General features: G+C 35.8%; 1 protein-coding gene across 1 annotated transcript in view; it reads right to left on the bottom strand.

Moving 5' to 3' along the window:
- LOC307185946 (transmembrane protease serine 11E-like) overlaps nt 1–13190 on the bottom strand; it is a gene marked incomplete at both ends in the record, with an annotated part of 33390 nt that extends 20200 nt beyond the window's left edge. Inside the window, 4 exons of the mRNA XM_079920527.1 lie at nt 1105–1172; nt 3370–3488; nt 8066–8190; nt 13108–13190. Coding sequence (XP_079776653.1) covers nt 1105–1172; nt 3370–3488; nt 8066–8190; nt 13108–13190 — 395 coding nt within the window. The remainder of the gene's footprint in view (nt 1–1104; nt 1173–3369; nt 3489–8065; nt 8191–13107) is intronic.

The following is a 13190-nucleotide window of genomic DNA, read 5'->3' on the forward strand; positions in this document are numbered from 1 at the left end:
ATTACACTTCTTCATATTGTAGTAACAGAAGAAAGAATGAGTAGCAAGATTTCTGGGATGAAGGCGTAAACAAAATAGAAAGTTATTTGGAAGACAGAATTGGTAGTTATTCATAAAGTGCAAGGGGCCCAGGAAAGGGAGGAGTGTGGGATGACTTCCAGTTTTCTCATTAGTGTGATTGGGTTTTTCTTGAGTTTAAGAATTTTCTGTGAAACCTCCATGTGGAGGTGTGCGTGGGCAGGCATATAGTTCTAAAAATCAGGACAACAGTTTAGACTGGAAATAGAAACTTGGGTTTCAATAGCACATGAAACCATGTTGTGGGTGGATGAAGTCCCCTTGAGAGAGTGAAAATTTAAGAACTGGAGAAGCAGATCCAAGAAAAAGTAAAAATTCAAACACCAAACAGTATGGAATTTTCAGGAGTGAGCAAACTAACACCTCAGAGATGTCAACTAAGTAATAGACTGAGAAGTAACTTGGAGTTTTTGTCATTGAAATAATGTTGGAAATAGCTCTTGTTTTATTTTGAAAATAAAAATAATTTGTATTAAGACGATACATTACTTAAGATCCTCATATAGTATTTTGCTTAAAATGTTATGTTCTGGATTCTATTTATTGATGGTTGATGATCAGATCTGAGATCTTAAGTATTTGTAGAAAAAATGAGTGGAATGAAAGAAAGGAAAGAAAATTGGTAGGAAGGAGAACCAAGAGGAGAAGAAAAATCTCATCTACTACACTATTTTACATAGGACACTTATTTGCTATTAAACCGAGGGATGTGGCTTAGGTCCCTATTTGTGCTAATTAGCCATTCCAAAAAAACACACAAACAAACAAACAAAAAAACAGTTCTATAACATAGCCACCAATAACACTTCTGTCCCTCAAAATCATCTTGCAAATGCCTTGTTTTGAATTTAAAGACTGAGTAAGGCACATTGTAACCCATGACTTATACAGAGCAGGTACCAAATTAACGTCTGTTGAATTGAATTATATCATATCATTAACACTTCAGACAGTATTTATTACTGACCAGGTTAACAGCTTTAGCTTTAAATTATATTCAGAAGTCAGCATTTTAGATCCACATACCTGAACTTGATAATGTGAGACTTGACAAATGCTTGCCTCAATGAAGATTTATGAAATGCATTATTCACCTGTTCCAAAAATATTCAAAATACGTCAGCAAGGATAATTTTCTGAAATTCTGCAAATTGATTCAAAGCTTAAAAACATTTTTAAAAAACTTAAAAACAAAACACATTGACTGACATTTCACAATGTGCTAAACTTGAGGAATCTCTTTTTGTATTCTACTCAGTGATTTCAACTGAACTCTGCCTTAGGAATTATAGGAACTGGGGAACCATAGTAGGGGGGCCAGGAGTGACATCTTCTATGTTACACTCAGAAAGAGACAAAAGAGAATAAACAGATTGGGTTTTGAAAAGTAAGAGTAAGCAGCCACACCGTGAGATACAGATTTTTACAGTAGATAAACAAAGGAAGTGAAAAAGCTCTGTCAAGTGGTAGATCATAAAAATAAGGACAATCTATGGCCACACCATCCTGAACATGCTGGATCTCATCTAATCTCAGAAGCTAAGCAGGGTCGGGCTTGATTAGTACTTGGAAGAGGGAAATGAACGCATAATGGTGTCACATGGTTCTCAAACCTGGTGAAAAAGTTACCAAATATCCTGTCTTAATCTGCACTCAATTCAGCACTCAAGATGCTCTTAGGAAGGCCCAGGTGAACTGGGATACATAGCCTAATACCTCCTATAAGGTTTATTCTAATAGGGTGGAAGAATGTATTTTGTGGAGGTATTTCTTACTACTACAAATAAGAATTCTAGCCAACTTAAATTTTTAAATTAAAAGTCAAGATAAACACAGCAAGTGTTTCTTGTTTTCACTGTATGGATATTTACCAAATACAGATACTACAAGCTGGTAATTGACTGACAGAAACAATGAGCCTTTTTATTCTTTCTTACATTTTGTTTGACTTCTGAGTCTTTGTGCCCAAGGAAAGTTACTTCAATTATGAGACAAATCAGCACAATTCAAATGAGTTCTCTAATGACAGCATTCACTTGGAAATATTTATTTAAAGGTTTATTTTTCATCAAACAATTTCAAAATTATTAATTTTTAAGAGTGTTAGAGTCTTATTTATATTCCTATATATTTAAGTCAGTCTGGATCTTATAAAAATTTTAGTGAATGGCACAAAAAACAAGGAAAATAGTTGCATCTTTACTTGATCTCTTTAGTTCTATTTCCTTTCCTTTAATATATGTTATATTTTAAGAAGATATATATATATATATATATATATATATATATATATATATATATATCCTAAAATATAGCTCCTTAAAAAGAGCTTATTTGATATTTCCCTGGTTTGGTGTTTACAAGTACAAATACAACCAGGATTTGACCCTCTCCTCAGCAAAGTATCCAAATCCTCAGGCTCCTAGTCTACCAGGCAGTTTCTAGGTGGGCCACTGCCATTCTGTTCTCACTCGGGATATTGGAACTGGAAGACAATTTGGAAATTTTCTAGTCTAGTGCCTTAATTTTCACATAAGAGAATTTTTCCAGAATGATAAAGAGATATGTCAATGACACATCACTGTCTAGTAAATGGTACTAGAACTAGGTGTCCCAACTCCTAGTTTAGGGTGCTTTCCATCACATCATTTCACTAATTACTTCACAGACTACCAGGAAAAGTCTAAATTATTCTCTAAGTAGTCTGACAATGAAGAGAAGTCATCACCCAGGCTCTTGCTCTTTTGGCCTATACTGCTAAATTTTCCACTATTTAAAATATTCAGTTCATTCCTCAGGATGAATGTTGATGCCCTAAGGATAAAGATGAATATCCAAGGATTTCCTATAGACTTATGTACCAAAAACTTGTCCAAGGTTGGATATTTTAAAATACTAAGATACTTCTCAAGTATGGGTCTGAATAGTTTCAATCTTGTGTCCTTTTGCTAAAGGTCTCTTTAGGAAATCAATGATACAACAACTGTATCTTGGGTCACCCTAACATTCTCAGAATTTCTAGACTCTGCTGATCAATACTGTAGCACTAGCTAAGGAAGGGTGAGTAGGAGGTACAAAAAGAAATGGCTAAAAGTCACTAGGTTTAGCCCTGTAAGGCATATTCCTCCAATTCATGTATTGTTAGTTTTGTCATATATCTCTCAGGTAGGGCCTCTCCCCATTTTGCAAGATATACAAGATCAGTTGAATGGATGTTTGAGAAGCTAGGATACTAAAAATTATGGTAAAAAGTGATAGCAAATACCCTAGAAGTGGGAATAAAATGCTTACCATTGATTCAATTTTCTGGCTCATTTCTGTGAAATTTTTAGAAGCCTCTTTTCCAAACTCATATAGTTTGTCACTTGTAAATGACAATGTGCTATAGTAATTGTAGGTTGTCTTTTTATCTGCAAGGATAGAGGAAAAAACTCATCATACTTTTTATCAGATGTGTGTAAAGCATCATCATTTCCCCATTTGGTAGTTGCTAGACAGACTGAGACAGGAAACAGTGTAAAGCATCATCATTTCCCCATTTGGTAGTTGCTAGACAGACTGAGACAGGGAACAATGCTACCCTGGTCAACATATCCATCATCCTGTTCTGACCTTCATGGTTATCTCAAGATAAAAGACAACAACGTTCATCATCATAAGATTTAGAGTATAAAAGCCATATGAAATGCTTGGTGTTCCTGTAGGCTAATTAGTCATGTGTTATCCATTCCTGAATAAGCCACAAGAAGCAGTAAGTCACACCATCTGAGCATATCAACAGGAATAGATTCGGAAGCTTCCCAAGAGTAAATGCATTTTTATATTTTAAAAGTAGATTTCTTCCAATTCCATAAACTACACATCAATTCTTGCCATAGGGACTCTAGTGTAAGAATATTTATTTTGGATAAGGAGATGAGGGTAGGGATTAAAATGCTAGGAGCTCAGTATATAAAGTTTAAGGAGGTAGAGTTGCCACTGGACATAACCCTCCAGAGACACTACTTAGTTTCACCTGGTTCCCTTGTCACTCTATTTATTTTCTCCCACCAGCCATAGGAATTGGTTTGTCTGTTTCTTTAGCCATTGTCTCCACTTTCTGCATCCAGTTCAAGCAGCCCATGTTTCTGGTCTGCTGAAGAATTAGTGCAACAATTCAAGCTTTTCCTCTACCCTCCTGTACATGAAGCAAGCACAGAGCTCAGAAGATTCATTCCATGAATATTCAGCTGACTATCTTTTCTGTGAGAGACTCTGTGCCAAGCATCTGGAACATGATGGTTGCGTATGGTTATGATAGAAAAATGGAGTGTGCCTCATCAATCTCAGGTGCTCTCTTGCTTCTCATCCTTTCCCTCACTTAAACCCCAGAGGGAAAGAAAACTAACATTAGACACCTGTGTCCCAAGCATATTTGCATATCTCATTCAATTTAAAATAACTCCCATAAGAAAGTAGTATTATCCACATTTAACAGATAAGGTCTACCGTCTCAGAAGTGTAAATAAATTGCCCAACCTTAACATGACTTGGCCGGAAAAGACTGAACTGGGTTTCAAGCTAAGGTCTAATTACCAAAGCACAAATTTTCATTATATATTGCTTCTTGGAGTGGAAAAAACCAAATACACTCACTGAGGCTATAGGAGAAATCTCTAGTTTTACATGAGAGTTATATAAGAAAGAAAAAAAAAACTACCAGTAAATTCCAAAAGAATATTCTAGCCATCCAGAGGATTTGTTGGGACAGAAAGGGAAACCTCTGGTCAGACTCGGACAAGGCCTGGGGAGGGGTTGGTTATGCATAAAGGAGATGGATGACACTGAAAAGTCAGGGTCTCCTGAGCATTAGCCACTTAAGTGAGGGTCTAGGGAGGATTTGCCTTTCTCCCTCTCTTTCACTGAATGACCTTGCCCTTGCCCTGAGGACTGTTTGACCTGAAATGCAAGCAGATCACAATATACACAATTTCAAGTAACATTTTAAATTTATCTAAATATTGACCAATAGTTTACTTTAGGTCTAAAGTTGGGCCCAACATGTATCCGGAGAAAACCATAATTCAAAAAGATACACATACCCCAATGTTCATTGCAGTACTATTTGCAATAGCAATTGTGTTGTATTGTAAATTGTATTGTATTGTAAATTTACTGTTACAATACATGGAAGCAACCTAAATGTCCATTGACAGAGGAATGGATAAAGAAGAGGTGGTACATATACATAGTGGAATAAGAAAGCCATAAAAAAGAATGAAATAATGCCATTGGCAGTGACATGGATGGACCTAGAAATTGTCATACTGAGTGAAGTCAGACAAAGACAAATATCATATGATATTGCTTATATGTGGAATTTTAAATAATGGTACAAGTGAACCTATTTACAAAACAGAAATAGAGTCACAGATGTAGAAAACAAATTTATGGTTACCAAGGGGGAAATGGGGGGAGGGATAAATTGGGAGATTGGGATTGACATATACTCACTACTAGATATAAAATAGATAACTAATAAGAACCTACTGTATAACACAGGGAACTCTATTCAATACTCTGTAATGACCTGTATGAGAATAGAATTTTAAAAAGTGGATATATGAATATGTATAACTGATTCACTTTGCTGTACGGCAGAAACTACACAACACTGTAAATCAACTATACTCCAATAAAAATTAATTAAAGAAATAAAGTTGGGCCCAAGATTCTGCATTTCTAACAAGCTCCTAGATGAGGCGGATGTTGCTGGTACCTAACCACATGTTGAATAGTAAGGTTCTAAAGAGGAGGAAAACATACTCTTCTACATCCTTAGACCCGTTTCTTTTCAGTTATTAGATTGAATTATTTGAAACTGCCATTTATATAGGTTAAAAATGGTCAAATATCAGCAATTTTATATGCTTCAACCAAATGAACAACTTATCTATAGTCAATATTTTAATTTGCCTGATAGACTCAAATAGGTTGCTAGGTGTCAAAACATATTTCCAGTTACCAGAATTATATGGCATGTGCAGTTGTTGAAAAATATTATTGAGAATATTAACAGAGAAGAAAAATAAGGATGAACATGAGTTTGCTGATAATTTTCTAACAGCTTTGTGATTCTATAACCTACAATGATGTTCATAATAGATTCACCTGCTGTCAGTCAAATCACAAAAGGGACAGAAACGCAGTCCCAAAGGCCACTGGATAAAAACTGAACACACAGTTCTATGCTGTCCTGGGTTTTATGCCAAAATGATGCAGTTTGATCACCTCCATCTTTATCTGCCTGTTTCTACAATAGATTTGTTTGGCTCAGTTTGGTTATCTAGGCATGCCAGCACCTAAATTCTCATGTGTTATATCTACTCTGTTCTTAGGTTATATCTCTAAACAAAAGACAGATCACAAATATGACAGTAACACATATCATAACAATTGCTGTTTATTCAGGTGTGGTGTGTGGGCAGTGAACGTTGTGTGTTCCATATTACTCAGCTTATCATCCCAACAATAGGGTACACAGGAACAGGTTACTGAAATCTTACCAGGTTTTTATTGTATGCATATGAGTAAGATTTGTAAGCCTTATAATACTTGGCTTGGGAAGAGGCAAAGGAGAAGTAGTAAGAACATTTTCTCTCACTGAATTAATAAGATCCCTAACATGACTAGGAATTCCTTGTTAAGTCAGACAAACCAAAATATGCCCCAAGAAAATATCGTAGGTATAATTCATTTATTTTTATCATTCAGTATTCAGTAAACATTAATTATCTAATATGTGCCTAATAAGTTCTTTAATAAGTTCTAGAAATATAAAAATGAGTAAAACATAGGTGTCCATGGAGAGGAATAATGATGCTTACAACATAATGGGACTTAATATATTCAGAATAGAACTGTAGAATTATAAAGTTATTTTAGCTATTCTTTTTATACTAAAAAAACATGCTCCAGAGAAATTATCAAAATGCAGATAGTCCAAATTCAAAGAACTGCATGTGGGCAAATTCTACCCCCCCCCAAAAAAAATCTTTGAATACTTTTTCTTTCAGGAATAATCCACCTTGTTTAGGAAATTGAGATTGGATTTGTGTCTGCTAGTAGAAGATAACCAGTTTACAGATCACCATCTCTCTTTACAAAAAAGCAACTGCTACAAATTCCCAATTCAATTAGAATCCAGTGATTAGCTTCTTTGGTTACAGGGTCTTGAATATCAAAGCATTATCTAGTCACTAAGGGAGATATTAAACAAATAGGTCAAAGTGGAGTCAACTAATTAAAACCTGAGACAGAGTAAGAAGGAAACTTCAGAAGGGTTGTTATGCCCTAGAAGAATAGTTCTGAAGTACCCTGGGGACCTTTCTAATAACATAGCAGTATTCAGGGTTCATCTAGCAGGGAGGTACCTGATTACCACAGAGTGAACCTCTTTGTAATTAATATTCTCAGCATATCCTATCTCCTTTAATCACTTGCAATATATACCAAGATGATTTTAAAATGACGAATAGGCATTTATTCAACAATATATTACTATAAGCATTTTCCCGACTTACTAGTACAAAATAGAGCCTACTTCCCTATGATCCCTGATTGTACAATTTATTGAGCTGTCGGGATTTCAATGAGTTGGAGTTATTTTAAATCAAGATGATTGTCTTATGACCTCAAACAACCCCAAACATTGGACTGTAGCTTTCCTATGGTTTTCCCTTAATTAAGACTTGATTATTGCTGTTAATGAATATGAAAACTAGCATGCTATTCCCAGCAGGAAGCATTGCTACATCAAAGATAGAAGAAAGAATCCTCCTTGGCTTGTGAGGATTAAATGAGTAACAAGGCTGGTGAAGAGTTCTTTGTACCAGCTATGCAAACAAATTATAGAAATGAATGAATAAGCTTGAGGCAAATCAAAACAGGTATATAATCAGGAAATATTTGAGGTAAATCACTTGATGCCAGGGCAACCCATACTTACTGTATCTCACATAATGAACGATGAGTCCGATGCACACTGCCAGGACAATCAGGGATATAAAGGTGATGAGGCCAATAACCCAGGGCTCCAAACAAGCTCTCCTCCTGGCCCTCACCACAGCTGGCCTGAGAAAGAAAGCAAATGATGGATTATATTACAGTGCACACCCATACCCACTCCTTAGGTGAAGTAGATATTCCTGGGGAACTAATTCAGGACACTCAGTTAGAAGGAAGAGTACTGTTTTGTTTTAGAACACACCCTAATCCCTGGCTGCTGAAACCATTCCTGGCTCTGGTTGCTTGACCTTAGGCAGGTAATTTGACTTCTCTGTATCTCAGTTTCCTCATTCAAAAAATGAAGATGATAATGATAGTACCAATCTTATAGGATTATTGTAAGAATTAAATGAATTACTGTATGTAAAGTGCCTACAACAGTGCCTTGCATGTAGAAAGTTTGCTGAGCCAGCTATGTGCAAGATACCAAGTCGGGCACTTCCACTGTAGAATCTTAAATGGCCTATTATATATGTTACAGTTTGAACCATATTAGGTTGAGGGCAGAGTTTCTAATTCTATTCTCTTACTATTTTTCTGAAACAAACTTAGAAGATACACATAAGAGATAACCAGAGGTCTCTTCTAAAGAACCTGAGTGTTTGAGCTAATATTTACCTCTAAACTTCAGCAATGCTGCAGGAAATCCCTTCTGCATGAAACTTCCTCAACCTCTCCCATTTGTTCTGCCTTCAAAAATACATGTTACTGAAAAATGTTGATCAACCTGATTTTTGTTTGATTAGTAAAGTTGCCATTCCCTTGTGTTAAAATAGCTGCTAAACAAACTCAAAAGTTAGGGAAAATGAAATAAGTCAGAGTTGGCCAAGTTGTTTAAATACGATGCTGTTATTTTAAATTTCTTGAGGTATTTAGCACGTTGGTAGAATCAAGGCATGTGTTCTTATCTCCAGAGCAGTCTGGTACAAGAACTGAGGGAAAGGGAAGTGTTATCCTGAAGGAGCACCTGGGGTTGCTTCAGAATAAAGAGAATTCCAAGTCCAGCCCTTTCCTTACCAGCTTGGACAGGTTATTTAGACTCTGAATTAAGTTTGTCCATCTGTCAATAAGAGACAGCCTACCCATTCTGTTTAAAGCACATGGTTGACTGTGGGACCCAGAATGAGATCATGAATGTGAAAACTTCTTGGAAACTGTGAAGCATTTCACAGTAAATAATCGTTGCTTACAGAAATCAAGAGAACTCTGTTTCCTGATAATACAAGACCAGGAAGTGACATAATCATTCTGGTCCCTGGCATACCATCATCCCATCTTGGCTCTGTCTCAATGTCCTGTTTGGTGGGAACACTGTTGCAGAAGTCAACAGTTTCATCACTACATGACTCTGCCCTGCTGAAGTCACTGGAATGTAGTGGAAGGCTCCAGGGACTCTACTTGGTCTCCTCCCTTATTTCTGTGATATCCCCATGGGGCTGTAGCTGAGGAAACTATCTTTCTCTCCCCAATCTCTTCCATCTCCAGTTCTCCCTTGAGTGGAATTCCAAGCACCTGTTCCTACAATGACAATTACTGTAATATAAAAAGACTTCTCCACTTCTCTTCTGCACACTTCTTACGTGAAAACATGCATAAGAAACTTATAAATTGACTCCTGTTCCTTCATCCCTGAATGCTTGCTATTCATTTCTTGCAGAAGAAAGGAGATGCATATAGCAGACATAAGCAAAAGTTTGCAGGGAATATGGGGAGGGAAGGGCTTCTCAACTAGTTTCAACACATGTCAGATGAAGAATATGAATTTGTAAATGTAGGAAACAATTGATATTGATATAATCATCAAAAGAATATGTAGAACTGTGAAATATAAGACAGAAGCGCTATTTATTCTACAGTAACTCTTAATCAAGACAGAAAATTAAAACAATGCAGCCATTAAATTGATGAGGTAGAGCTACCCGTATTAACATGCAAAATGTCAATGATATATTTTAATGAAAAAATATTGCAGAATAATATGCATGCTATGTTCCAGTTTTTGTACATGATAAAGCTATATGTGTAGGTGCATAGCGAAGTATATAGAAAGACACACAAAATTTTTAACAGTAAGAAGTGGAATAACAGAAGTAAGAGAGCAACTTTAATTTTAATTTAGGTACTTTTTATGTTATGATGGATTTTAAAAAAAATCATGGCTTTCGAATTAAATGAGAGAGAGAGAAAAAGAGAGAGAGAAAGTAACGAGGACGGTTATACATGTCTCTTCATGGAGTTCCTATCACTATCTTGTTTGAGGTACTGCTGTGTCTTCTTTTCCTGTCTCCCACCTTTCAAAACTATTTTAGGGATGCTCTGTCTTTGGTGGCTTTGAGGGAAATAATAGGGATAGTATGGGATAAAGAAAAAAGAGAATCCATCAAAAACACTTTGAATAAACAGTTAAGAGAGTATGTTTCTGATTCTGACCACCAACCTACTGTATAGTGTGGTACCAGCAGATTCACTTCTCTCCCTTATTTTCTCCATATGAAAAACAAGGATAAGAATTCCAGACCCTTCCTAACTTGATGAGCTCTTAGAGATAAAAATGATGAAGTATTTCATTACTTTGAACTGCCCAGTAGAAAATCATTGTACAAATAGTAAGGACTATTATTATTATCATCATTATTTTAATTATTAATAATAATGGTAATGACCACATTACTGAGATTTTTTCATTTGAAACATTATCTCTTCCTTTCCCAGTCTGTATGAGATTGCTTTTCAAACTGATTCACCCTGTTTCTTAATTACTTTTTTTGTTTGTTCTCTCAGCAAGTGATTCCATACTGAATTGCTCCAAATTAGATGTAGTAGAAGTGTGCTAAAAAAAATTAGTAAAATGGAGGAATAAATCTATTTTACATATCAACAGACACTTGTGTAGCTAACCTCTTCCTGCACATAAACACTTGTCCAATCATTACTGGGGCCTGTTGAAACTTACATGAACCTGCTCTTATAAAACCACCTTCAGACAGACTGGATAAATTCTAATAGCTTCAGTGGTATCAGATTTCTTTCTATGATTTTTCTTTTCAATTGAGGATGTGTAATTAGACGGTGAATGTAGCAGGTGAATATAGCAGTTAAAATATGGTTATATTTTTATAATCTCCAAATTACCAGAAGACAAGTCCAGAGGTGCATTATCATTATCACTTCTTAATGTGTCTTTTTCTAGAATAGTATAAGAAAGAAAAGCAGCAGAAACAACAACAAAAAGAGGAGAGGAAAAAGCATACTACCACAAATAAACCACATGGCAAGCACTGGAGAACCATAAGTCAAGGCTCACAGTGCTTCAGAGGAAAGTTTACCAGAACAAATGCTTTCCTAACACCACCACCATGGACCGATTAATAGTAGATGTCCAACTCATTGCCCATTCTCTGTAATGGTAAGCAGTGCTGATATTCTTAGTTGGAATGTTTCATCAGCTCAGTCCAGCTGAGCTGTTTTGAATGAACATGTGCACAATATCTATAAAGCTGGTGATGCTAATTCATCATTAACTACTTAAGCCAGAGGTCAGCAAAGTTTTCTGTGAAGGTCCAGATAGTAACTATTTTAGATATTCTGGACGACACACTCCCTATTGCAACTAGTCAGCTCTGCCATTGTACTGCAAAAGCAGCTACAGACAATACATATACAAATGAACATGGCTGTGTTCCAATAAAACTTTATTTCTGTACACTGAAATTTGACTTTTGTATAATTTTCACTTGTCATGAAATATTTTTTTAATTTTGATTTGTTTCAACCATTTAGAAAGTATAAAAATCACTCTTAACTCAAGCTCAAAACAGGTCGTGGGCTGGATTTCACCCTTGGGCCATAGTTTACTGATGGCTGACATAAGCAATAGCCTACAAGTCAATGATACTTGTGTTGGGAAGTTAAAATAGTCTTTTCATTTTTTAGTCTCAACTGCATGGCAAATCTAATTTAGTGTGTCTCCAATCCCATTACCGCTAACTTTGTTCTGATAATTGTCACTAAAACTCATCGTCCAGCTCGATGACAGGTTTCTCATCTGCCTCCCCAATCTCTGAATCATTATCCATTACAGTAAGTGCTCTTTCTGGAAGTGATAGAGCCAATGGCTAGGATCACTTGAAACCCAAGTTGGCCTCAGTTAGCCTGGCATCCCCCCTCTTCCCCACGAGCTTTCTAGCTCTTTGCCTTTGTTCCTGCTGCCTCCTATATGGAGTAACTCAGAGTCTGTAATTTGCTTGCATCATAAAAGCCTTTGTGCATTTAAGAGCCAGTTCAGAAAAGTCCCCTTTATTTCAGTAAACTATATTCACCCCTAAGTATCACATCATAATATACATCTTGAACCCCTTGGGGATAATGTCTGTGCCTTACTTATCTCTTTATTCTCTGACCACTCTGATGCTCAGTATATATTCACAGAGGGGATTGAACTGAAGTTGATTAAGCCAAATTGAACTGACCATTTGTCAGTACCACAACATGGGTTTCAACCTCTCTCAAAGCACTTCTGTTCTGCCTTAGTCTTAGAAAAGAACTTGGAATATTACAAAAAGAAAAGAAAGGTCAGACGTTGTGAAGAATAATTACTATTTAAGTAAAACCTGATTTCCATAAAACACTTTATATAATAATCAAGCTTTGTGGTTGATATGTCTATTTCACCTATTTAAAATATATAATTTTCCAACTATGATTTTATCTATCTACTGTGAAGTATTATCATAGTTCAGAAAGTGATAAATGAAAATAAGGAGACATTAATTTCAGGAGACACTTCTTATTTGTGGTCATTGAATGTCTGTATATAATTACAATATCCAAACAAAAGCATAAGGAAAGATACCACAATGAAGTAACAGCATAGTACCTCATGACATTACTAATTCCCTAAGTCAGTGCTTAAGTTTTAAAATATTAGTTAATAAATATTTATTCAGTTTTTGTTGAGTATTTGGCACTATCTCATTTCTTTACCTTATAGATTGTGCCTGCTTGTCTTGTTCACACAAACACTTCAGATGCTTTGTGCTTTGTGGAAGAATCATATCAGCTGGCAT

This window comes from Stenella coeruleoalba (assembly GCF_951394435.1).
Source record: "Stenella coeruleoalba genome assembly, chromosome: 4".
Classification (NCBI taxonomy): domain Eukaryota; kingdom Metazoa; phylum Chordata; class Mammalia; order Artiodactyla; family Delphinidae; genus Stenella; species Stenella coeruleoalba.